The sequence below is a fragment of the Leguminivora glycinivorella genome, chromosome 13 (assembly GCF_023078275.1).
Source record: "Leguminivora glycinivorella isolate SPB_JAAS2020 chromosome 13, LegGlyc_1.1, whole genome shotgun sequence".
Classification (NCBI taxonomy): domain Eukaryota; kingdom Metazoa; phylum Arthropoda; class Insecta; order Lepidoptera; family Tortricidae; genus Leguminivora; species Leguminivora glycinivorella.
In genome coordinates this window covers 11,639,236-11,666,616 of record NC_062983.1, presented here as the reverse complement: position 1 = coordinate 11,666,616, position 27,381 = coordinate 11,639,236, and the positions used below count along the sequence as shown (strand labels likewise).

At 36.5% G+C, this 27,381-nt stretch overlaps 2 protein-coding genes across 4 annotated transcripts in view; one reads left to right on the top strand and one right to left on the bottom strand.

The window, feature by feature from the left end:
• The window catches only part of LOC125232601 (metastasis-associated protein MTA3), a 95,553-nt gene extending 72,382 nt beyond the window's left edge, over positions 1-23,171 (bottom strand). The window contains exons 1-2 of the mRNA XM_048138327.1: positions 22,814-23,171; positions 10,567-10,728 (exon numbers count right to left, since the gene is read on the bottom strand). Of these exons, the coding sequence (XP_047994284.1) occupies positions 10,567-10,728; positions 22,814-22,841 (190 nt within the window). The 5' untranslated portion in view covers positions 22,842-23,171. The remainder of the gene's footprint in view (positions 1-10,566; positions 10,729-22,813) is intronic.
• A 550-nt stretch (positions 23,172-23,721) lies between these two features.
• The window catches only part of LOC125232373 (protein transport protein Sec23A), a 28,451-nt gene continuing 24,791 nt past the window's right edge, over positions 23,722-27,381 (top strand). For all 3 annotated transcript variants that reach the window (XM_048138012.1, XM_048138013.1, XM_048138011.1), the window contains exons 1-5: positions 23,722-23,867; positions 23,954-24,241; positions 25,268-25,523; positions 25,777-26,347; positions 26,852-26,994. In XM_048138012.1, the coding sequence (XP_047993969.1) occupies positions 23,963-24,241; positions 25,268-25,523; positions 25,777-26,347; positions 26,852-26,994 (1,249 nt within the window). In that variant the 5' untranslated portion in view covers positions 23,722-23,867; positions 23,954-23,962. The remainder of the gene's footprint in view (positions 23,868-23,953; positions 24,242-25,267; positions 25,524-25,776; positions 26,348-26,851; positions 26,995-27,381) is intronic.

Here is a 27,381-nt window from a genome sequence, read left to right as displayed (position 1 = left end):
TCATACCTCCGGCAGGACTCGAATCTGCGACCTTTGGCCTCAAGGTCGCAGGTTCGAGTCCTGCCGGAGGTGTGAATTTTTCCTTTAATTTAAAAATATGTATGTATGTATGTATGTATGTATAAACTCTTTATTGTACAAAACACAAAACACAAATATGACACAGGATAGACAGTACAAAGGCGAACTTATCCCTTTAAGGGATTTCTTCCAGCTAACCTTTGAGTAGGTGAAATGTGATGAAGAATGGTAGACAAATATATGTAATATCACTCGTGTCTGTCTGTCCGTTGTCACAGCCAATTTTCTCCGAAACTACCGAACCGAAAACCGATTTACTTGAAATTTGGCACACATATGTAAACCTGTGACCCAAAGACGGACATGTCATTTAAATTAAGAAAATTCAATTATAAAGCCACTTTTGGGGGGTAAAAGTGAAAATTAAAAATCAAAGTTTCTAGAACTATATTGTGTTACATATCAAATGAAAGAGCTTTTTATAAGTATTTCAAAAATATTTTTTTTATTTTTAGTAAAGTAATTTTCAAGTAATTTAAGAAAATAGGCAAAAAATGACCATTCCCCCCCTCCCCCTTATCTCCGAAACTACTAAGCATAAAATTTTCAAAAAAATACATGTACTAGTTTTCAATCTATAGATTACAGGAAAACCTATTAGAAACCTACAGTAAAGCGTAAGTCGGACTTAAAAGAAAAAAACTCAAATTACGAATTTCACTCACTGCCGCTATAAGCAGTTAACAAATCTCTTGAAATTGTGTGAGCGCGTTTGAATTGGGGGTTCAAAGTTTGTATGGGGAAACAAGATTAGTTTGACTATTTTATTCGAAACTTCACAGGAAGATTCCTTAAGACATATGACTGAATACGTGTTTCAGGTTTTTTGAAAATTTAACCCCTAAAAGGGTGAAAAGGGGGTGATAAAGTCAAAAAATCAATATGGGTATCGTTTTTATGATTTATCGGGTCGCTGATCACGATAAATACAACGTTTTTAAAATCTAACGAGGCGGAAGTGAAATACCTTCTCCCCTGTTGTGGTGCAATGGGGTTTAAATATCAAAAATATATATAAAAGAAGATATTGACTGACTGACTGACATATCAACGCACAGCCGAAACCGCAGGTCCTAGAGATTTCAAATTTGGCACGTAGGTTCCTTATGTAGTGTAGAGGAGCACTAAGAAAGGATTTTCCAAAATTCACCTCCTAAGGGGGTCAAATGGGCGTTCAAAGTTTGTATGGGGAAACAAGATTAGTTTGACTATTTTATTCGAAACTTCACAGGAAGATTCCTTAAGACATATGACTGAATACGTGTTTCAGGTTTTTTGAAAATTTAACCCCTAAAAGGGTGAAAAGGGGGTGATAAAGTCAAAAAATCAATATGGGTATCGTTTTTATGGTTTATCGGGTCGCTGATCACGATAAATACAACGATTTTAAAATCTAATGAGGTGGAAAAGATATTTTCTCCCCTGTTGTTGTGCAATGGGGTTAAAATATCCAAAATAGCCATAAGTGTAGGTTTAGTTTTTATCTATACTTCTGGTTCAAGATTTCAAATTGACACGGAAGTTCCTTATAGGAAGGATTTTTCAAAGTTCACCTCCTAGCATGATAATTTGACAGGGGCAAGGACAGGGACAGGGACAGGGACGGGGATGGGGACGGGATAGGGTTAGGGTTAGGGATAGGGATAGGGATAGGGTTAGGGATAGGGATAGGGGTAGGGGTAGGGGTAGGGGTAGGGGTAGGGGTAGGGATAGGGATATATTACATATAAACTCATTTCTGGGGGCCGATTTTTGAGTCTCACTGTCACTAAAATACCGGTTGAAAACGGTGAATTGCCTATTATTTTCAGTGACAATTTTCTGAATTCGAACGCCGTGAGACTCAAAAATTATTATATTATATTATATTTATTTATTTGGAGATCCAACAGCTATGACATAAGTATATAAAACATAGCAGATACGGGAAGCCAATTACAGGAACTCACTGGTAGTGACAATTTATATAAAAAAATATAAAATCGGCCCCCTGTTTCGTTTTGGTCAAAATATCTATTATTCGCAAAAATGACTTAAGTTCTTACTAAAAAGGAGGCGCTTAAGCCCTTCTTGTAGTGTACGGAACCCTTGCAACGCGAGTACAACTCGCACTTGGCCGATTTTCTGCTTTAAAATTGATAAAAGTGAGTGAATCTAGTGATGATGATGATTTACCAGTTACCACCTGTGGAACTACTGGAAGCAGTGATAAACGCGTTTTTTGTTTTTCTTCAAGAAATTGACAAATCCCGAATGGCAGACCTAAGCGACGAAAACCGTCACCTATGCTTAGCAACCCTAACCTAATAGATGCCTTATATGTATTATTCTGAGTACGTATTAGGCAGTCAATTAAAGCACATCAGTGTGCCATCTATACTTAATACATACATATTACTCCACTTTAACGTCTGTAAGCACACGAATAAGCAATGCTCGACTAAATTCATGTACAATATTCAGTGGGCACAGCATTATGTACCTACACGTTTGTATAAGCAGTACTTTGGCGTCTGCAAAGTTGTAGGTACATAGAGTTCAGGTAGAGGGACGTATAATGAAAGTAGATGAGATGAATGTTTCGGTTCCAATTAGAATTGATTAAAGTCGTCAGCTCGCTGCGTATCGACTGTACCGCAGACCGGAGCTTTTCAAATTCGACGGTTAATCAAAGGGTGAGTTCGGTAATTCGAACAGGGAGGAGGGGGACACGTATTAGTTTGACCGGCAACCGACAACAATGGGCGAACATAATCTCGATATATATATATATATGTACACGACACGTGTAACGATATATTATATATATGTACGTATTAATAAGTGAGTAAAACTAGAAGGCCAAGCCGTTTTGGCTTTGTAGAAAAGAGATAAATAAAGTAAAGGGGTCGGTTAGTATTTTAAAAGCCTATTATGTATGTTATACCAATACCACTTTATTATATACTATACTCCTGTATATAAATAATGGCATCCTACTCCTAGAACTATTGACATGTTATCTGCATACAGAAAAACGAAGCTTTGCACTGGACATGAAAGCTGACGAAGAGTTGAAATCAGCATTAAAAAAAACCTTTTACTATTTAATGAAATGTATGTATCCCTAGACTCTTCCTGTTGATAAGATTATCAGACCGCATCTCCTTCTTTTATTTCCGTTACGCTGTTTTTCTTAAATACCTCGCTTTTTTTCTTATTTTTTTTGTTTAAATACCTCGTGTGCTACTCGACGTTTAGTAGTGAAGTTTAGAAGTAGAAAGAGGATCGAGTATTATAGAGAGTTACTGTCAAAGTAAAACGTGTAATCACAGTGCAAAGACTGCCATCTCTCGACACAAGCTTAAAACTTTTGAACCTCAGTTTTGACAATTTTGCCCAACTTGTTAGCTTGATATGTGTTAAAATGTCAAATATTAATATTAGAGCCATCTACCCGAGCGTTCCCCGAAGGTGTAACGCCATCTAGGCCACCGTATCTTTTTCTCTATGGCATTGAGGTACGTTTTTTTCTTAGACTTTATATCTATCTATACGGAGTTACATGTCTTTGGTAGTGACAAGAAGAAATAAAAGCCAAGTCTATGAATAAGTAAAAAAAATAGTCTATTTTTGTCTTAGGTTGTGAAGGTTCATTCAGTCCTACTTAGTTAAAAATGTTTAAACCCTTGTCTGATAACTACAAACCAGTTTTACTACTGTTTTTCTGGCTATACAAGCTAAGCCAACCAATATTGATACACGGGCCACCATGAAACAGTTAACATAATTGCTTACATCGCGCTGTTGACAGATCTGTTATCAACGGCTTATCAGTGAATTATAACTCTGGGCGAACGTAACGGCTACTTGTTCCGACGATTTTACGCAAAAACTGTCTTCATTGTTCATGGTTTTGATTTAATGTTTCGTAGTCCATCAAACTTTGAACATTACGGTGAACATAAAACAGGATAGTTGAATAATAAAACGGAAATATTGGGAATATATGTAAATGGACACTTCCGTAATACCTTGTGGATCGACGGCGCGTGACTTTATAAAATTCGATTATGTACTGCCTAATTAAACAATCATATTTTTAGATTATTCGATAGATTTAAGTTGGTGCGTCGACAGCATGTTTGACAAACACATGTAAAAACGTAAAGGACTTACGTTATAGTGATAATAACATTATAGTGATAATGATATATTTTTGAACATTAAGAGCCTGAACAGAGCAGAACAGAAAGTGCTATCACTCTTGATCCGATTCGCAAGTCGTCGTTCCGAAGTTTGAGCTAGATAACACTATGCATGTATTTTATTTATTATAGCGACGCGACATCCAGCTATTATAGATGATAAATTGATAATTGATAACGGCCTGAAAATAATCAATGGAATCAGGCGTTACTTTGCCATTGTTGTCATTTGAGATCTAAAGCAGAACCCCAAGTTACCGACATACTATTAAAAAAAAGGTATACATAGATAACCTGGCTTCAAGTGAGATTGATGCGGTATAGATTCAAGCGATAATATTTTAAGTTTAGTCGATTTACATAAACTAATAAATTTGGAATAGAAGTTATTTTGATCTTTGCCTACAATACAATCTAGGCACGTGTAAAACCTAAACACTCCCACTAAAATTAACTTGATACCCAAACGTGCCTAAAGTAACTGACAGCCAAGCATGCTTGTTTTAACGCCCTTATTATTGTTACTAGTAAAATCAGTTAAAAGCAATATATATATGTGAGTAAGGTACATAGTATATATGAAAGCCATAGAATATACGCCGTGAAATTGTAGATTTTTCTAATTCGTTTTGCTATTGAGTTTATTTAATGTAGGTAATCCCGAGTCTATTTCGTAATGTAATATAATCGGAAATAAAACAACTGATATTACGAGATGGTTGTACAAAAATCTATTACATTCGCTTGAGAGATATTCTAATCGAAGAATCGATTTACTTTAGTTAGGGACTATCCACACACAGGCGACGCATGTCTTGTGCTGTGCGTCGCCTGATTGTGGGTTGCCGCTTAAGCATACCTAGTCTTAGCTTTATTCATATTTTGTTAATTACAATGATAACTTCTCTGAAATGTTCAAAATTAAGTGCGTAATTGGGTCGTTTTAAGACAAAAAGCCCCTTATTCTTTATTCTTAAATATTCATATTATTGATGCAAGCTAATGTCGTCCTTATGGTAAGCGAAGTGGGACCTTCGTCGTAATGTCGCAATTATAGATTCAATAGGTACTTTAGTGGGGTAATTATTAAATCATAATCCAGAATAGTCTAAATGCGACTGTTTAAGATAGATAGGGTGGTACTAGGGATTGCAATCCGGTCTGATTTCCAACTCGGCCGGATCCGGCCGGATTTTGGCCCCACTCCGGCGGATCCGGCCGGATTGGCCTTGAGAATTAAAAGTGCCTCACAGTACCATTTTTTCGTATGTTTTCAGCATAACATGAGAATTATAAGGGTATTCTGCTTCTAGGTTAATAAAACAACCGTTTATAGTTAAAATACCATCATTATAATCAGGTAACCAGCAACTTTATTCACATATAGTCGGTTCCAAAGTTCTGTAGTTAAATTTTGAATATGATTTTAAGAAAATGTTATCACATTCCATGTTTGGATGTTTGACAATTATTTTAAAACAAATAAAACCGCCTTCAAAAATAAGCGCGTTACAAAACACGGAGAAACTAAAAAGCCAAAAATAATAAACCTTTCAATTCAGATTTCTTATCGTATTGCAATAAGCTAAACATCCCAATTATAAACAAATCAATTATTTTTGTAGTCGGTACCAGACCTGTTCGTCGCCTTGCTATTGCCTGTTTGCCCCACCCAACCATACACAGGCTGGTACCGACTCCAAAAATAATTGATTTGTTTATAATTGGGATGTTTAGCTTATTGCAATACGATAAGAAATCTGAATTGAAAGGTTTATTATTTTTGGCTTTTTAGTTTCTCCGTGTTTTGTAACGCGCTTATTTTTGAAGGCGGTTTTATTTTTTGTTAAAAAGTTTATTTATTTGTTGATTTTTAGTGGTTCCTAGTGATATTATATGTATCAGTCCGAATACATGTACAGTAGTGAAAGAATTATCCTTTAACTCCTAACCATTGAGGAGTTGACCTTCCATCATCAGCTCAGTTGATTTTTAGTGGTTCCTAGTGATATTATATGTATCAGTCCGAATACATGTACAGTAGTGAAAGAATTATCCTTTAACTCCTAACCATTGAGGAGTTGACCTTCCATCATCAGCTCAGCCACATAAAATTATTACCATCAGACGTAAATACTGGTGTACCTTTGAAAAAATAAAACCGCCTTCAAAAATAAGCGCGTTACAAAACACGGAGAAACTAAAAAGCCAAAAATAATAAACCTTTCAATTCAGATTTCTTATCGTATTGCAATAAGCTAAACATCCAAATTATAAACAATTCAATTATTTTTGTAGTCGGTACCAGACCTGTTCGTCGCCTTGCTATTGCCTGTTTGACCCACCCAACCATACACAGGCTGGTACCGACTCCAAAAATAATTGAATTGTTTATAATTTGGATGTTTAGCTTATTGCAATACGATAAGAAATCTGAATTGAAAGGTTTATTATTTTTGGCTTTTTAGTTTCTCCGTGTTTTGTAACGCGCTTATTTTTGAAGGCGGTTTTATTTTTTGTTAAAAAGTTTATTTATTTGTTGATTTTTAGTGGTTCCTAGTGATATTATATGTATCAGTCCGAATACATGTACAGTAGTGAAAGAATTATCCTTTAACTCCTAACCATTGAGGAGTTGACCTTCCATCATCAGCTCAGTTGATTTTTAGTGGTTCCTAGTGATATTATATGTATCAGTCCGAATACATGTACAGTAGTGAAATAATTATCCTTAAACTCCTAACCATTGAGGAGTTGACCTTCCATCATCAGCTCAGCCACATAAAATTATTACCATCAGACGTAAATACTGGTGTACCTTTGAAAAATATACTAAAAACATTACATGTGCCTATAACATTTGAAGAGTTCCCTCGATTTCTCCAGGATCCCATCATCAGACCCTGACTTGGTGCCAATGGGACCATCTCGGGGTTATACCGGTTCGATCAAAAAAAAAATTTTGAAAATCGGTCCACGATTCTCGGAGATATCGAGTAACATACATACAAAAAAATAATAAAAAAAAAAACATTCAGTCGAATTGAGAACCTCCTCCTTTTTTGAAGTCGGTTAAAAAATAGACTAAAAACATTACATGTGCCTATAACATTTGAAGAGTTCCCTCCATTTCTCCAGGATCCCATCATCAGACCCTGACTTGGTGCCAATGGGACCATCTCGGGGTTATACCGGTTCGATCAAAAAAAAAATTTTGAAAATCGGTCCACGATTCTCGGAGATATCGAGTAACATACATACAAAAAAAAAAAAAAAAACATTCAGTCGAATTGAGAACCTCCTCCTTTTTTGAAGTCGGTTAAAAACAGTCATTTTCTTCGATGTCTAACGATGGAGTGGACATTCAAAGAAAACCGAGTAGTCTGTTCTGAAAAAGAAGAGTCGTGGAATGTATGGACCCCATACATTTCACGACTCTTCTCTTTCGCCAAGTATTATTTTGAAGATCCTCAATAATATAAATATAATGCCTAGGTTTGTGTACCGTGCTATTGATAGATACAGTGAGAACAAGGAGTGAGTGAGAAGTGTTGAAGACAAGAACTGGCTGGCCACGTCACGCTTCGTGAACACCAGCAGGGATCAAAACGATCAAGGCGCGTATAGCAAGTAATCCTGTCCAAAAATTGGTTGATTGCTTTGCATTGCAGATGAGTATCAGTAGAAGTTTTTAAATGAAGATCTAAGTCTAAGAGCATACAAAAAAGAGAAAGGTGGGAGTGGCATTTAGGTACTTAATGCCTGTTAAAAAGCAATAAGGTTAAATTTCTCGGGAGTTGTTAAAGCGGTACCTACGCGAAAAATCGACACCGTGATAAGACGATATGATCTTACAGTCTCTACAGACGAAAAAAAATAATGAAGAAAAGTACCTACAATACAGAGTTCTGCCTAATTTTATTACAATCTCAATCATAGGTATAATATATCACAATTAATCCTTTTGTCAGTCTGTATAAAAATATCCAGTCTCCTATAAATACAAATCTACAGTAGCTATTAAAGTCAGCAAGAGTAATTGACTTTATTAACTTAATAGGGTACCCTTTAATTCTCATATTATGCTGAAAATATACTTACAGAAAATGTTTTTGTTTGGAAATCAGACCGCTTTGCAATTCCTAGCTTAGAGACGTTCAAATGTTGGCGCAAAATTAAAATTTTCGCACTATCTTAATATATTGAGTTACATAACCCGATCCGGTAGCATGAAAAAAGCACCGGATCCGCCGGACCGGATTGCAATTCCTAGGTGGTACCTATTTCAATATTTATAGCCGAGAATCACAAGTGCGATAGGCCATATGCGCCCACGAGACGCGGCCAATTTCAGCACGATGTACCTACAGTCAACCAATTTGAATCCTAGGCCACTTTAGAACCCTGTCTCATTTAAGCCGTGTTCTATTTGACATAAGAAGTCACATTGACGTTTACTGTGCAAAGGTTCTACAGTGGCCTATGATGCAAATTGGTTGACTGTACACATGGTATTCCATCGTATGTAAGTAATGTATAGGTATACAATTATACATGGTATTCGATCGTAAAACTAATAGGTGTACCAAACGGTGCTGTCTTAGTCGACAGCGGCGGTGACGTGCGTGTGACTGTTACGAAAATCGATAGCAAATAATGTTATTACTAATTTGCATTTCAAGGACTGCTCTAGTTAGATATTACTTTTCGACGTAATTTTGTAACTTAATTATATTATAATATAAGAGTTTGCCAAATTGGTATAACAATGCATATAGGGTAAACTGCACTACACCCAATAAAGAATTCTCTGTATACCTATCGTATAAACACAGTTAATTTTTACGTACAATTTCTATTACTTTCCACCCATCACCTTTCAATAACTGACCACGTTATGCTAAAATAAATTCTGTTTACTAATCTACAGAGCAGAGTTTATTTTTAGTACAAATGGGCCAGTTACTGGCGATTTACCCTAATTACCGACTATACTTTCTTCGTTTACATAGTCATCTACATCATTATGAAGAGTTCAAGATGACAAGAAGTAATCAACCCAAACTAGGTGAGGTAGGTTATAGGTGGTTTTATCACCGTAGATCTGCCTTCACAGTCCAAAATGTACTGTATATTCTTGGATCGACTTGTTCGTTTTTCGTCACGTTCCTAATTTTGTCCGATTCTGCTTTCGTCAACTTAGTCTGCAGTCATTATCGTCTTTGACCATAATGAGTTATTGGCCTTTTTCTTATTTCGACTCAATCGTTTTTCGTCATTTCGTATTTGGTCATATTCTAAGTTGGTACCTGACCTAAAACTGCGACAAAACACGAAAAACATATATTTAACAGCAAACATGCCGAAAGAAGATCATGACGAGTGAAGAACGAGACGGATTAAGATAAAGATGAACAACTAAATTGACCGTAGTTGAGAAAGACCATCGACGATCGTGACGAATAAAGAATAGGAAACGAAAGCAGAATCGGACCAATTTAGGAACGTGACGAAAAAAGAATGAGGCGACCTAAGAGTATAACCAAACTTACCACCGAAACTTATGAATTTGTTTACGTTCAGATTTCAAGACTTAGTGCATATAAATAAAAAATATCGTGTTTCGAAATTAAATTTGCCGAGCAATCTTAACTTCGAATGAGGGTTGAGGCGGTCAGCCAACACTTGGTTTCAAGAACCTTAGAGACCCCTCGTCGCAAGTGTTACGTCACAAGTGGTAAGAGAGCTAGGTTAAAAAATTCAACATACTTTTATATGCTAGTTATGTATGTTTTTTATCAGATTGGGCAGTGTCAAAGAATTGGTCATTATTTTTCGTAGTCTATGTTGCATTCTTAATAGGAGAACGTATTAGTAACAGTAGCGTCGAAACGACTTAACTGTTATTTGTCAAGGGCCTGGTAACTTTCACATATAACCTTTTTAACGAACATGCAAAGTAACGTTGTTGTGTTAGTTTTTAAATTTTGTTTATCCGAAAGTCCCCACGATTAGCAACACATTGTCGGCAAATAATTATATATCGGTACGTTTACCCCCCGTTTATGCAGATTGTAGATAGATTCTAACTTTGTTTAAGAAGGGCAATTTGGTAATTCATTCACCATCTTCGGCCGGGTGAATGCTCGAACCCCCGTCTATTGGCACTTTCATAATTTTGCTGGTTGCGGCCTTGTGGAGTGAGATATGGGGGTGGGCCTTTTCAACAGTTGAGATATTATTATAATTTGTGTTTTCGCTAGCAGACGGCTACTGAATAAGGTAAAAATTTACTTACTTTGATGCTTATCTGCTAATTGTATGAGCGGGTTCGGCAGGTCCCGCCGCCGGTAGAAGCACATGACTTTTGCTTCCACGTTGCCTGATGCCGTCTTGTTCAGTTCTTCTATCCGCCGGATTTGGTACGGAGACGTCGACGACGTCTCGAAATAGACGCAGTCTGTGTACAAAGAGAACACTGTTAAATCCAGGTGTTACCATACATTACGATACAACAATATTGTAGGTACGTATATGTTAACTTCGATGTAGTGAGCCCGTTCGAAGATCTGATAATTTAGGTCAATATATCCGTCGCGCTGACGGAATATACTCTAAATTAGTGCGACAAGGACAGAGAGAAAACCGTACGTAAAAATGTAATAAATCGTAGTTTCAGTTTTCTTCTCCTAACTCGTTACGAAATTTTGGGAAACAATTAAGAAAGAAATTATGTATCTGACCGTTGTTGTAGTTTGTATGCCAGGCGTTTGTTTACGGCGCATTATTTGGGCGTTTTAGCGCTTTTTGAGTAACCTAGTTCTTATAAAGACAATATGTAAAAACTACCAGTATTGGCAGAATTATTTCCTCTTCTTATACTACATAAAATTAAAACTCCATGCTTTGTATTTGTAACTGCGTTTCGTTAGACCATTCTATTCATCACATTATGGATAACATTATATAATTCCATAACGTAATTGAATTCTTTCTGTCTCACATAACATATTTTAGGATCGAACAACTGACTCTTTTAACTTAGAGGTGTATATGGTTGGTAATGTCGATCTCATTTTAATTAATTTTGCAAATTTTCAATTTACGAGAATAAGGATAACTCTGGCGTAATAATCATGTTCCAGGCATCTCTTTTGTACAAAGAGGAAAATAGTAATATTATATCTTGAATAACACACCAAGTAAAGAAGCTAATTAATTTTACCACTAATTAGCGTTAAAATAATACACGATCATGATTAGAGATGGGCCGAATATTCGGTATTCGGCATATTCGGCAAGTTTTTCAATGTTCGTATTCGGCCGAATAATTCGGTTTCAATGCCGAATATTTACCGAATAAACAAAGTAAATAACTAATGTAAATCTCACGTATTCCATTGGATAATATGCTCCTATTTTAGTAGCTTTTTAAGGAACTGCTAAAAAGAGAGAAACCTATGCGTTAAAATATAAATACAATTGATTTGTAAAAAAGTTAAAAACCTTAGTTTAAGAGTTGAGAAGAGTTCAGAGCGGTTTTAACACTTTTAACGAAGTTTTAGTTATCTTACTAAATCATAAAAACATAGTTGTAGTAACATATGTAACCATTATCAATCATTTAATAGTTTTAATGAACATCCCCTTTTAAAAAATGGCGTAACCGAATATTCGGCCGAATGTTCGGTTCGGTAAGAGCTGAACCGAATGTTCGGCCGAATATTCGTATTCGGCAAAGTCTCGGCATCTCTAATCATGATCAATGCATTATTAGCCAATTTTTATTGGCTATGTGAATATAGTATAAAATTTCCTAATTGTCGGTTAGTTCCATCGCCATGAGCCGCTCATGTCGCGTGGAAAGTAGTTGGAGCGGAACGGATGGCCGGTCTGTATCAGCGGGTACCTTACCTGCACTTATGCCAGTTGCTCGTACCACATAACAACTAAAAATGGCGCTTATTACCGTTACACCACATAGCAATACTAAATAGTTAACGCGCGCACAATACGATGCTCCAAACCTTTCATACCAAACAAAGCCTATGTAACTGCGTTAGTTGTGGACTATTAATCTTGTGACAATACTGCACTCGCGTTTCTCTCGATTTATAGACAATTGGAGTTTGAGCTTTGTGCCGTATTGTCGGAATAATAAATTAACTATTGCATGTCGACTAGTGGTTAATTAATAAATACTTATACGATACCACGATAGAATAATGTGAAGAGATATCGTATTTCGCGAATAGAAGTTTCCATTCTAGTGCGATTTCGAGGTCACCTAAAATTAACTTACGATGAGACGTTGTGATTCGCCGTGGTATAGGTAGATAGGCGGGTGCTCTTTACTACGTCATACGAAATACCACTGGAAAACTTTGTTTAACATATTGTTATTACTTATTGAATATCAATTCGTGGATTTTGATGCATGTGCAGTTTTGCACTCTGCAAGTAATTTCATTTTGAATAAGTTATCTTTATCTACCTATTATACCTACTTACTAGTTACCGTGCTATAAATGGGAGCATTCTACTAAACAGGTAAGGTACTACATCTTGATACATCCTTGTACTTTATAGCTCACCAGCCAATAAACAATCGACCAGGTCCGCCATTCCCGCCAAGCATCTACAAATCTAGATCGCTGTGCTATCCTACCGCGACCCGCTGTAAGAACGACACTCGTACTTTAATACCGATAGGTAAGTAGCTAGCTACACCCGCTGCCGCCGCTGGTTCTATTCTATACATACCAACGGCTACGTCCATAGCGTACCTACCTATGCATACTCGCGTAGCTATGTGGGTATATAAGTTGGGCATTATGCGGCTGATAGCGGTGTTAACGTCCGTTCAGTTTTGCCAAGACTTTGGTGTATTTTTGGAACGTGTCAATAAGTAAGTGTATATTAAAATTAGCCTGTATACGTCATCGTGAGAGTACCGAAGTGATTGAATTCGCTCTCGATGAGATTTTGCTGGTTAGATCGCCACGTGTTTTGCGATATTCCAGACTCAATAAATGTGCTTACAAATAAAACTACAAGTTTCGTCTACATGTCATAATTAACATGAATAGACTTCTAAAATTATGATGAAGAAATATATTTATTTACCAAAATAAATGCGTTTAAATGACCTAACTAAATAAAGGAAGAGTTCAATTAAGGAGTTTTCGGGAGGGGAAACTTGAACCAAAGTAGGAACCGCAGGAGATCTAGCCAAGATGATAATAGTTTGTTGAAAACGTAACAAACGCAAAGGCAAACTTAAATAATGTATGACAATGGTAGAACAGGAGAACCTCTTTAATTCGAATCCCTCTGTAAGTCGTCTCGCCAGTTGTCTACGAGAATTACGAAATGTCCCAATAGTTCTTGTAGAAATGAAACAGACAAAAATTTTATTTTGATGAAGGTGTAATGTAATGTTTGTAAAGTTAGAGTTTTGTTTGGCTCTGATAACAAACCTGATCTGATTTTTGACATTGTTTAAGGTTCTACACCCGAACCGAATCATCATCATTTATTTAAGTGTTGGATGTCGGTGGAGTAACTTCCATGTGTGTTAATGATCCTAACCGGATGGAGACCATTTATTAGGTAAGTCTTAGCCGTGTGTCTGTTATCAGGGCTAGTTTCCACATTCATTGTTTTTCGCTGGTACCCAATCGCCGATGTCCGGGCGACTATATCTATTAGAAGGTAAGAACTTGTAGTAGGTACAAGGCGATAAAAGGTAGTTGGGTGAATCAACTTTTTCTTGCCTGTTATTGCCATGGTTACGGTCCCCTGAGTCACGCTGGCTTTATGCAAAATTATGCTACTTAAACTATGCAAACATGCATTTTTCTGGTGTTTGCAAACCCTTTCCTTAATTTGCCACCTACAAACATGGACTACATGCATGCTTGCATAATTTCAGTAGCATAATTTTGCATAAAACCAGCGTGACCCAGGGGACCGTAACCATGGTAATAACAGGCAAGAAAAAGTTGATTCACCCAGTTAATCGATTTTCAGCGCGATTGATGACCTCATCGCGAGGTTAATTTCTGAAGTACACCATACGAACGGTGTTACGATGCTAATTACTAAAAGTCTTAAACTCCATTAAGGTGCTACGAAGATTATTACATACTCTACTTAAAAGCTACTGTTTGCTAACGTTTATTGCCAACTAAAGTAGGGCAATCAAAATAGCTGAGCGAATAATGTGCTTACTAACACCAATCTGAACACTACTTTGTCCAAACCTTATAAAGTTATCCAGGTATTGTTTTAAACCTGAGCAGATTTTTTGAGACTAAGGTTTCAAGGTTCTTGTAGAACCGTTCTTGTAAACCGAACCTTCCGTTTTGGTGGTAAACAACGAACCTGAATCACCCCTTGTCATGTCTACCCCGACCACGCGGCTACTATTAAAGACTTCCCATCAGGAGGGGTGTCTCGTCACAAAAATCTTAAAGTTTAACTCTTTCCAACTATTTCAAAGAAAGTTGTAACTTGACACAAGTACATAGCCAGTACATCTTCTGCAGATTACGAAAAGCCAAGCCCTATTTCAAAATTTATAACATTAACCATATCCGAGATGAGGAGACGCCATCGCTTAGCTAGGCGCCCTAACCTAACATACTAATTTACTCATGTGATACTGTGGACTGTGAACGACCTCCTACGTTTCTGTAGTTTACTAGTCCTACTCTTATAGGTCACGTTTATATCCCTATTCCTGTAAATTTAAAATGTACCTATGGTTTGCACAATAAAGTGATTAGTTTCTCTACTACTACTATTAAAAAGCTAATACCTACTAAGCTATACCTTAGTTAATATTGCTAGTTTGACAGAAACCTAACCTATCGTTAGTTGCCAAAGTGTGCCAAAAATTCTACCAACCCATTCGCATCTGGTGTGGCTCGGCCTTACATCTATTCCAGAGGAAATAAACCTACAGCACTTAGGGTTTGCTCCCGGGAAATACCGGTACCGAAAGTACCGGGAATTCCCGGGATTTTTGGCCAAGCAAAGAACCGGGAAATCAACTTGAAAAATCCCGGTACTTTCGGGAAATACTTTTTAGTGACATTTTTTGCTACAAAATGTACTTATTTCTGTTTAAATGATTTAAACAGTTAAAAAATAGGCATAGGTACAGTAAAACGCGCTTAATCACTATTTAATAGAGGGTGGCAGTGGCAGCCTGGCAGCTGTGGCCACCGCGATACCCTAGCAAGCCCCACTAGCCAGTTCAGCAGTCAAGTTTTGTATTTTTTGGTGAAGGTTTGTTATATTAATTTGTGTATTTAGTTTCTCTCTTTCAATCTCATTTCTCATTTGACTCATTTTTCTGCATGTTATAAAACTGTGTTCGCGGATTTTGCGATAGACTCAAAAACTACTAAACGGATATTTATGCGTTTTTCACCTATGTATGAATAGAGTGATTCTTGAGGAATGTTTAAGGTTTTCTTATTATAAATTGATTATTAAAACATGACTCTATATGTGCTAAAAGTCGGTAAAAATCACGCTGCTTAAGAGCTTCAATCGAAAACCGTGCCCGTAAATACCGATCGACTTAAAATAACAAAACAATGTATGGTGGAATTGTCGCTCTTATACATAAATTTAGGCCTAGAAAAAAAGTCGGCAATGGCCATAGCTGGGCATTAACTCGTTAATCCGTTAATCGTTAATTAACAAAGTTAACATTTCGATTAACGGATTAACTTTTAAGTTAACTTTAAAAAATGTTAACGGATTCGTTAACTTCCGTTAAATTTCATCGAGTCCGTCAATCGTTAATCCAGCACCCCAAGCGGCTCGCTGCGCCGCGAAAACCCGTACTGCTACTGTAAAAGCCCGTAGTATGGCAAAACCTAGGTTTTATCGGTAAAAGCAGATCCGTCGGTTATAAACAGTCTAAAGACCAATTGGCGACTTTGGATCACTTATTCGAGATCTTCTAAATCTTATTAGGCGTGCTAGATCTATCACTAACCTGGGAATAGAGTGCAATCATCAGGCATGACAGACAAATCGCACAACCGACGCATCGGGTTAGAGTCCGGCGCGGGCCTTAGATTACTTTACCAGCATGCTGTATTGTGCTACACCGAGTTGTCATCTCAAAAATCAATCTGAAGAACCGACGCACCACGATCGCGACCGCGTGAATGACCCAATAATTACCAACCCGAAATAAAACCTAGGAATTAGGCAACCAACGACGGTAAAAGCCCGAAGAGACCGTAATTATTACATTTCAGTTTTTTACCGATTGGCGTCACGGGTTTTAATGGTTTTTGGTGGATACTTAGTAAATACATATACATAATACCTACAGTGGAGTCCTATTTTTATGACGTGTGAACGGATTATCGATTAACTTTAACTTCCGTTAAATCTACCGAAATGTATCGCTTTAACGATTAACGAAGTTAACTTTTTAAGTAACGGATTAACGATTATCGAAGTTAACTATTTGATTAACGGTGCCCAGCTATGGCAATGGCTTATGTCTAACTTTAAAGGATAACTGCTATAAACATGCTTAACTTAAAAAAAATGTTTACGTATAATGTGGTAATACGGTATTCCACAGAAATTTCCAGAAAATGACTAATTTTCTCGAGAACGTTCCCTTTGACTATCAAAAAAATTGTGCACCATCTCAAATGTTTTGTTTCCTTTAGTTTTCCTTTAGTTAATTATTATATTTCTTTAATAGTATTTTGTCTTATTTCTTTTACTAATCCATTAAACATCTCCCAGTAATAGCAGATAGCTTAATCGGAGCAATTTATTGCAACGGTAACCATTAAAGCCTATGGTGGCCAGATAGTCGGGTTTAAGCGGAATTCTTCACGATTTTTTGCTTGCTCCCGACTCCCGTTTCCTTATAATAAAAAAATTACAGATAAAATAATACGCCCATCGAAGGCGGTACGGTTCGGTTATGGTAATATAATAATAAAAGATATGAAATGCCAAAAAATATGTTGTTTTATTTGAAAAAGCGAAAAAAATTGACCAGTCCCGAAAGTACCGAAAATCCCGGGAAATCCCGGTTCCATATTGCTTCGGTACCGAAAATCCCGGTTCTTTGAAACAGTACGGGTACTGCAATCCCTATAACAGCACGTACATATCTAGTCGACATCTTTACTACTTCTTCTGGACTTGCTAGGAGGGTTGGCTTCTTAATGGGCAATTAACAGATATTTTTGACAGGATTTTGGAGCAAGGGTATGGCATAGATGACGACCGGTCTGGCGCAGTCGGTAGTGACCCTGCCTGCTGCGCCGCGGTTCCGGGTTCGAATCCCGGTAAGGGCATTTATTTGTGTGATGAGCACAGATATTTGTTCTTGAGTCATGGATGTTTTCTATGTACATATATAACTATTTATATATTATATATATCGTTGTCTGAGTACCCACAACACAAGCCTTCTTGAGCTTACCGTGGGCCTCAGTCAATCTGTGTATTAAGAATGTCCTATAATATTTATTTATTTATTTATAGATATCTGAATATGGGTTATTAGTTATTAAAGTAAGATATGATTTTTGGGATATTTTGTTCGAGTTTATACAATCCAGAGAAGCAAGTTTATTTAAAATTTCCTCAAAATGTATAGTTCTGACGTATAACTGGACACCACAATACAGAAACCATAATATAAATACACTACTCAAGAGTTAATAATAATGCTTAGCGTAATAGTAATCTCTTTCAGAATACCTTCGGATTACATCCCTTACCTTTTCAGTTGCAAACTACTTTTAATTTATTCACAAAGAATCAGTTGCAGAATAACAAACATACATGTATTACCCTGTATTCCTGATAACAGCAATAGACGTAAAGATTTGTTCGAAATGAACATATTCAGCCGCCGAGTTCCTACGTGCTTTAGAAAATAGTTAGTAAAATAATAATTTGCGCCGACCGACTGGTCGGTCGTGTTCTCAGACAGGACCAGTTCATTGTTCGGAAACGCTCAGTACGTGGCTTTCACCAATGCACGACGTCACCGTAATGGCATAGCGCACTCCTAGGTTGATAGGGTACCTACGTGATCCACTTTAGGCTATCACGTTTGCGGATAAGATCTTTACTCATTTCTACGTACAAGCAATATAAACATATTAGGGTCCATGTAATCTTTATTATTGTATTTAGTTATCATCTCAAATAAATTACATATTATGCGACCTACATAATTAACTTAGTTATCTACATTATTATTTTCGTAGCGTATACGAAATATCAATTGATACCTACCGGTTTGTATTCGTGGAGGGAAACTTCTTAAGGAAATATAATCTAATCTCAATCGCCTCAATAGGGCTTAATTTCCCCTCTGGAGTGGGAGGTCATATGGCAGGACCTTTCGTAAAAACTAGTTCGTGCCAATTGGTTTGTGCAGTGGATATGCTATCGGGAAGACGTTATGGTGACAGATGTAATCTAATGAAAAAGAGAAATTTGGTATCCACGCATATAAAATGCATCTTTACGACGATTAGACAATTAATATCAATTGGTGATTTCAAGAATCCAATAAATAAACGTAAAAAAAACGATGTGTGGGCTTGTCCATGGAGTCAAATAAGGCATGATATGTACTGACACTGACAAATTGTTACATTTTTTATGGAAGCATGATCTTTTCAGTGTTCCATTTCCGAAAGGTGACATTTTTGCTTCTATCACATCCAATAATAACACAAAATACAACAACGTATGTACAAGCGGTTCTAATGATAGATTAGGTACTATCATAATCAGAAATAAAGATATTTTGAAACAACCAAAGTGACAAAAATATGTATACAGGACTTTATTGCCTGGACATTAAGGTATATTTTGCACTTTGGCTGTATTCATAACTTTGTTGCTTACTATACTTGATTTTTGAATGAATGATGGTGAAATTGGTGAATCATTGTTATTATTTGTTATGCATGATCAGGTATCATCTAGCCAATTATTAATTTTTACATAATTAATCTTGTTAAGACAGTGACTGATGTATGTAAAAGATTTATGTTGGTAAGTTGTAGTACATTTTCATTGTATTTAATGCCTTATTATTAACATGATGGAGTTGAAAATTGATAATAATCATGTTTGTTGCAGTTAAGGGGGCTTAATCTTAATATATGAAGAATGTATCTATAAAAAACTAATGGAAGGTCAGATGACAGTCACTTTCGTAAAAAAACTATGCCAAATCTTGGGATTAGTTGTCAAAGTGGACCCCAGGCGGCTCCCATGAGCCGCGGCGAATGCCGGGATAACGCAAAGAGGATGATGATGATTTACAACTGTACATAGAATATAGAAACTAATGTACATACTAGTGTATCTCATGGTAAATATAAGTCTTCTACATACACACTTTTAAAGTACATACATACTCAACTATGGGAACAAATCAAATTATTTTAACAAATATTTTGATTTGTGTTTTTTTAATGTAGTCACACTACTATAATATATAAATTAAAAACCACACGCCACTGGCGAGGTGGCCTAGGGGTTCATGGCGTTTGGCCCGGATTGCTAAAAGACGCCGGTTCGAATTCGGCCTGCACCACTGGTGGTGCTCGTCATTCTTTCTTTAATATATGACATCTTATTTCGATTTTTAATACATACATACTGTTAAATTATTACAGAATAATCTTTTAAATTTCTTTGTCCTATTTTATATTTGCATTAATCTTTTCATTGAGGCAAATATACAGTCATATTGATAGAAAAACCCTATTTTTTTATGTACAACAATGTAGACTGAAAGAAATTAGAATTGCATGAAGTTTTATTTCACAAACATAACATTTTGTATAATCTAAAAAGTAAGATCCTTTCAGTAATACAAGATTTGATTTGTAACTGAGTACATTTACATTTTTTTTTTTATATTAGCCTAGTGTCCCACAGCTGGACAAAGGCTTCCCTCTTCCCTTCCCATGTATCCCAGTCTCCACTCATTTCCCACCAGTCCTTATCAAAAGCCTAAGGTAAGTCAATAAGTAATTAAACTCTTTATTGTACCACCAACATAAAATATACAAGACAGCAATTAAATAAAAGAAAGAAGAAGGAGGAAGTACAAAGGCGAACTTATCCATGATATCCGATCTCTTCCAGTTAACCTGAGTAATGAAAATAAGTAATGAAGCTGTTAGATTTAAATTGCAAAGGTCAACTTGCCAACACCATCTTTTCGATTTTCTGCAATACTGGGTTAGATTTTGTGGGACCCAGTTGGCTGTATGCAATATTATTTCAAAAAAATATTGGTTTATCCTATGAGCCAATAATAGTACATTGTGCAACAAGGGGAGGAAGTTGAACATTACTAACGAGAGTAAGTTAAATCGCAACGGCTTGCCGGAGCGATTTAAAGACTCGAGTTAGTAATATTCATACTCCCCGAGTTACACACAATGTTTTTCATCACACTCGCAATGTAAAAAATATGTAAATAGATATAAAAAAGTTAAGTACAGTACAAGAAATTTCATTATTCCCTTGGGAGAATGATTTTTCTATAACTCACGCTCCGCCTGCGTGCAATAGTGCATTTAAAGTGCGGGTGTGATGAAAACAATTTAAGCACAACATAAAATTAACTCCTCTTTTTTTGGATGGCCAAGAGGTGAGTCTTGAATTTGGCAAAATATGATGTTAAACAGGTTTAACAGTGTAGGGTGCAGCAGCCTAGCCAACTTTCGAAACCATGATAATTCTGCCTTTATTTTCTCATTGTACAAGGATTTTTTCTCATTACTTGATTTTAACAATATCACCTTGTTGACCTTGTTATTTAAGTTGTTAAAAACGACACATGTATTCAATTTGACAACATAACCTGAACAACTATAATTCATAAACCTAGTCTAGAACTCAATTTGACATTTACAAAGCATTAGCAAAGAAATTGATTAGTATTAAATGTATGTAATGGTAGTTAACTTATCATCAGAATTATTATTAACCATACATGTCTTAGGCTGAATCAAACTGTGAAACTTGTGAAAGTTGTTAATTGTAGTTTAGGTAAAACATGTAATAATACCGACCTAATATCTAGTAGGTTAATTCTTATCAGCATAGTTATATTATTTATAGTAATTTGGTACTAAAATTTTATAATGAATACAATGAATTAATAAAACTTTTATAATGAAACAAATTCAATTGGTTGATAAAATTATGGCTTATTTAAACATTTGGGAAACATGTATTATTTTATTTTTATATAAATATTTAAAGTAAATAGAAGCCTCAGTATTGAACACAACTCAACAGTTAAATAATGAGGTTATATACAAATGGCAATAATGACAGGTCAATGAACTCTGACTTTCACTTGGTGGAAGGCTAGAGATATTATTAAATAAAATAGAAGATATGTACACTTACACAAATAATAGTTTAGTCAAAAATATTTGTACATTTTGCAGTTTAAGTCACAATGAATAATGAATAACTGTTCTAGTTAAATAATAGATAAGGAAAGTGTAACACAGTACATTAACTAATATTTATTTTCTGACTTAAATTTATCCTAATAGAGTAAGGTAAATTCAGGTCAAAAAGCAATTAATATTAAATGCTTTAATTTACTTAGTGGAATATAAATTTAGACCATACAAAATTAACAAAGGTTTAACAACATTTGAAATATTTACTTCAGAAATGTAATAAATTTATAAAATACATAAAGTTAAACCGGTTACGATGTTATATCATTATTTTTATTAAAATTAGCTCTGCATATTTTGATCATTTTGTTTAAAGTGTAATGAGCACCTGACCAAACACAATCGTACATGAAGTACCTACACTGCATGAGATATGATGGGAAGTGTAAAGGGAAGAGCTTATTAACATTCCGCGCGCGAGCACGGACTTGAGGTCGGGACCGTGGCGCCGGTCAAGCCACCGGCCCACCCCGCACTAATCACTTTAACCCGATATCAAACCCCAAACGAAACACAACACACCTTGAACCGTCAACGGCACCTTCGCGCTACACCAAACATCCTAGTATCCTCCAACAACCCCAACTTAGGGCTCAGACACCGCAAACTCACATGAAATTGTTTTGACAACATCCAATATAACCTAAAATCTTGTGTCAAAACCATACAAACTTCATAAAATAATTCCGAAAAACCATATTCGAGATTAGGTAAGTGATGCTCCTCCTTGCCTAACCACCCGCACTCAGTACGCAAGCCGATACAATGATACCTAGATGCAAATGCTAATGTCCTATTTGACGAAATTTAGTATAAATATAACTTTCCCGCAAACACCGTAAAACTTTGATTAAATTCGCGTAAACCATGTTATTTTGTTGATAACTTGACTATATAGAAAGGATTTACATTAATTAATTAATGTGAGCGATTAATGAAGGTACGACAATCAAAGCAAAGCACCGCTAGTCGGCTGGCGGTGAACCGGCGAAGCTACAACAAAAATAACCAATTATTACTACTTACCGCCGACTCTGTACATATTCGCAGCCATTTTTTATACACAATCACTATTCATTAACACTTAAATAATCTACATCTGACACAATTATTAACTATAACACTATGTAATTGAGCTTTTACAATGTTTTTCATCACGTTAACTCCGGACGCCTTTCGCTGATCGCCATTTTCTTTCACACTACTAATTTGGCCAGTGCGCAGTCGCACTTTTTAGCGTAAACTTCCTGCTCTTAAAACAAAGCAATGACATGTTCCTAAAATTTTATTCACTAATTACATCAAAACGACGGTGTAGTAAATATAAAATACGTAATATTTTACAAATCATGTCCCTAATTGAAATATAATTTACTATGCCCTAAAAATAAAAAAAATATTTCATTCAATAACGTTTCGTGTTTTCCTTACACGCGACCGCATGAAATGATTCACGGATGAAAAAAAAGTATAAAAATAACATTTTTTCACTAACTGTAGCAATTTATATTTTTAGTTTAGATGAATTTATATAGGTCTATTATTCTAATAAATAATAATTATTTATTTCAAATATAATGTGTATGGTTATAATTATTGTTTTAAACCAAGACATGAAACGGAACGTGTTTATTAAAGAAAAAACAAGCCACGCTCGTTTGTCTATGCGCCATCTATAGTCTATGAAAAAATCATAGACAAAGCATGTTGTTTTCTTTTTTATTCATTGTTGTAGGGCAAAGACACTCAATATGTTCAGGTATTTTGGGATAAAGTCAACAAAAACTGAAGCAATGAAGATTTTTCCGTTTTTAAAATTATGAAAACATTGTGTGTTTATAAATTATTAAAATTGAAATTTCATTTTTATTTCGCAATCATGTTGCGTTTTCACAAATGACGTGGCTGAAATGACAGCTGTTTTGTCTTTGGTATTGACAATTGCCAAATCAGCCCGACTGGCCCTTCTGTTAGAAATTCCTTATAAAATCTAATTTAATTCGATTTTCTGAATGAGTGTCTAACTAGATTGTAGGATTTCACTTATGTGCATAGTCTTAGGTCACTGCATGTCTTCCTGGTACGTAACAAGTGTTGGATTCAGAAAAAGGTGTGAGCTAAGCGAATACGTGTTATTATGGTGTTTTTCTAATATTTCGTTTGTAGATCTAAGACATGGCGACGTATGAGGAGTTTATTCAGCAAAACGAAGACCGGGATGGCATACGGTTCACCTGGAATGTGTGGCCGTCGAGCAGGATCGAGGCAACGCGGCTTGTCGTGCCCCTGGCCTGTTTGTACCAGCCACTGAAAGAACGGCCAGATCTGCCCCCAATTCAGTATGAGCCGGTTCTATGCACACGGAACACCTGCCGCGCTGTACTAAACCCTATGTGCCAGGTCGATTATAGAGCCAAATTGTGGGTGTGCAACTTCTGTTTCCAGAGGAATCCTGTGAGTATATGTTTACTTTCTCTAATGTGGGTTCTAAAGAATCTATGGTGCTGTATAGCCCTTACACAAATTCATCTTGTTGGTTAAATATTCTACAACATTTTAATATTTACATGGAACCTATTTTTTATTGTATTTTATTTGTTTAGCAAGTTACAATGACTATATCTATTTACATTATGTTAATACAAAGTAGCTTAGGGAAGGGTTTAAACTGCCAGTGGTCAGATCCACAGTTTGAGGAACCACTGGATTTATTTTATTTATTTATTTAGGTTTGCCAACAGGTGTAATACAAAGATACTTATACATTAAAATTACTTTAAGATAAACTTGCTCGAGTATTCACCCAAATACAGGCAAACATGGCATGCATGTTTCAAAATTTTTCTTCATCCTAAGAGGAACTAAGTTGAAATGGAAGTATACATCTAAATTAACTAAGTAGGTAGGTACAACTTTAAATACTGATACTATGAGTAATCTAGTTAGCAAGGAGGTAGAAATAGTTATATACGTAATTAATTTCAAAAAGTTGTAATATGTATTTTACGTATATATATATATGTATGTTACGCCTTACGGTTTATCTTAAGTGTATGTAAATATGTTTTTAACTGATTATGTGTCATTTTCAACATGTCAGTATTATTTTGTTTGTACAATATGTTATGCTCTCTACAAATTCTAGGTATTAAACTGTATTTATTTTTATTAGTGGAGAATCCTTTTACAAAGATTAACGTTTCCCACGGAACTTACCAATGAAAAATAAAAGGCTTTGTGTCCATCTTATAATATTTAAAATGCCGTGATAGTCTTATTTCAATATTGTAATATGGATTTTGTATATTGTTGATTAATACAATATGTTATGTATTCAATGATGGACAGTGTACAAAAGATATACTTATAACTACATGATAAAAAACCAATTGTTGAAGAACTAATTTATACCCTACAAATTATTTTACACTCAGTTACTCTCAGTTTTCTTACATCCCTGTTTAACTTGATAATTTTCAGTTTCCCCCACAATATGCAGCCATATCAGAACAGCACCAACCCGCTGAGCTCATTCCAAACTTCTCAACCATCGAATACACAATCACACGCGCTCAGACCATGCCTCCGATTTACCTGCTGGTGGTCGACACTTGTATGGATGAAGAGGAACTGGGAGCCTTAAAGGATTCCCTACAGACCTCACTCAGTTTGATGCCGCAGAATGCACTGGTCGGTCTTATTACATTTGGCCGTATGGTACAGATTCATGAATTAGGTTAGTACATGAATTATTTTAGTGATGAAAGCTAGTAAGGGGGAGGCTATTGCGCCAAGAGGTAGCTGTACAGTTGCTAGTTACATATAAATGTTAAATGATTTCTAAATCTTAGGTAGATAGTGCATTACATGATGACACACAAATTTTATGAACATAAGTCCTAAACTTTAATAGCATGATAAGACAAAGCAAATCACAGTTCCTTTGTAAGTGACTGTTCTATACTAATAACATGTGTCAAATTTTCCAGGTACAGAAGGCATATCGAAGTGCTATGTTTTCAAAGGAACCAAAGATTTGACCGCTAAGCAAATTCAAGAGCAGCTGGCGATCGGCCGCGTCAACGCGCCCAACACCCAACAACGACCTGGCACCCAGGCGCCCACGCCCCCAGCCCACCGCTTCCTCCAACCAGTCCAGCAATGCGACATGGCCTTGACTGACTTGCTCGGAGAGCTCGGCCGGGATCCTTGGCCTCTAGGTGTAGGCAAGCGACCATTGAGAAGCAGCGGAGTTGCTCTCTCATTGGCTGTTGGATTATTAGAAGTGACTTATCCTAACACTGGAGCTAGAATCATGATGTTCCTCGGAGGCCCATGCTCCCAAGGTCCCGGTCAGGTGGTCAATGACGAGCTGAAGCAGCCTATCCGCTCGCATCACGACATTCACAAAGATAACGCCAAGTACATGAAGAAGGCTATCAAGCATTACGAGGCGCTGTCTTTCCGATCGGCAACGAATGGCCACTCGATCGACATTTATTCGTGCGCGCTGGATCAGACTGGGCTGATGGAAATGAAACAGTGTTGCAATTCAACTGGGTAAGATATTTTTTCACGAGTTTTCTCTAGTGATCTAGTCATCGAACTTTTGTTAATAATTGGTGCATACCCATATAAGTCAATGGATGATATAAGATCTTTTTTTTATGCCACGTCGGTGGCAAACAGGTATACGGCCCGCCTGATGGAAAGCGGTCACCGTAACCTATGGACGCCTGCAACTCAAGGGGGGTGTCACATGCGCGTTGCCGACCCATTAAAAACTTGTACACTCCTTTTTGAAGAACCCCATACTGTAGTTCATTGGGAATATCTCGGCAGGGAGCTCATTCCACAGCCGGAGCGTTCGTGGGAGGAAATTCCTCTGAAACCGCACGATGCGCGACCATTTAGGTTGCAAGGTGTGTGGATGAGCGCCCTGTCGATGGCGAGCGGTGCGATGATGAAAAGTGGCCGTTGGCATCATGTCAAACAGTTCTTCAGAACACAACCCATTGTACATTGTATTGTATTATTTGAATTGAATAAGAATAATGTTTTCAGTGGGCATATGGTGATGGGTGACTCATTCAACTCCTCACTCTTCAAGCAAACCTTCCAACGCGTTTTTGCAAAAGACGAGAAGAATGACTTCAAAATGGCTTTCAATGGCACTTTAGAAGTCAAGTGCAGCCGGGAATTAAAAAGTAAGTAGCTTTTCCTTTATTATATATCTAGCTTTTGCCCGCGCCTTCGCTCGCGTTAGAAAGACACAAAAAGTACCCTATGTCACTCTCCATCCCATCAACTATCTCTACTTAAAAAATCACGTCGACTCGTCGCTCCGTTTTGCCGTGAAAGACGGATAAAAAAACAGACACATACACTTTCCCATTTATAATATTAGTATGGATTCTTCTTTAATCATTTAAGCTCCCATCCACACTCATAAGACGCATGTCTTGCGGCGCGCAAAGGACGTCTCCGCCACGCCGCCTGAATGTAATTCAAAAAACGTCTCCTCAGTACATTTTGTATAGGAAGGACGTAAGACGCGCCCCCAGCGCGGTGGTAATACATCACAAGAACAAAAT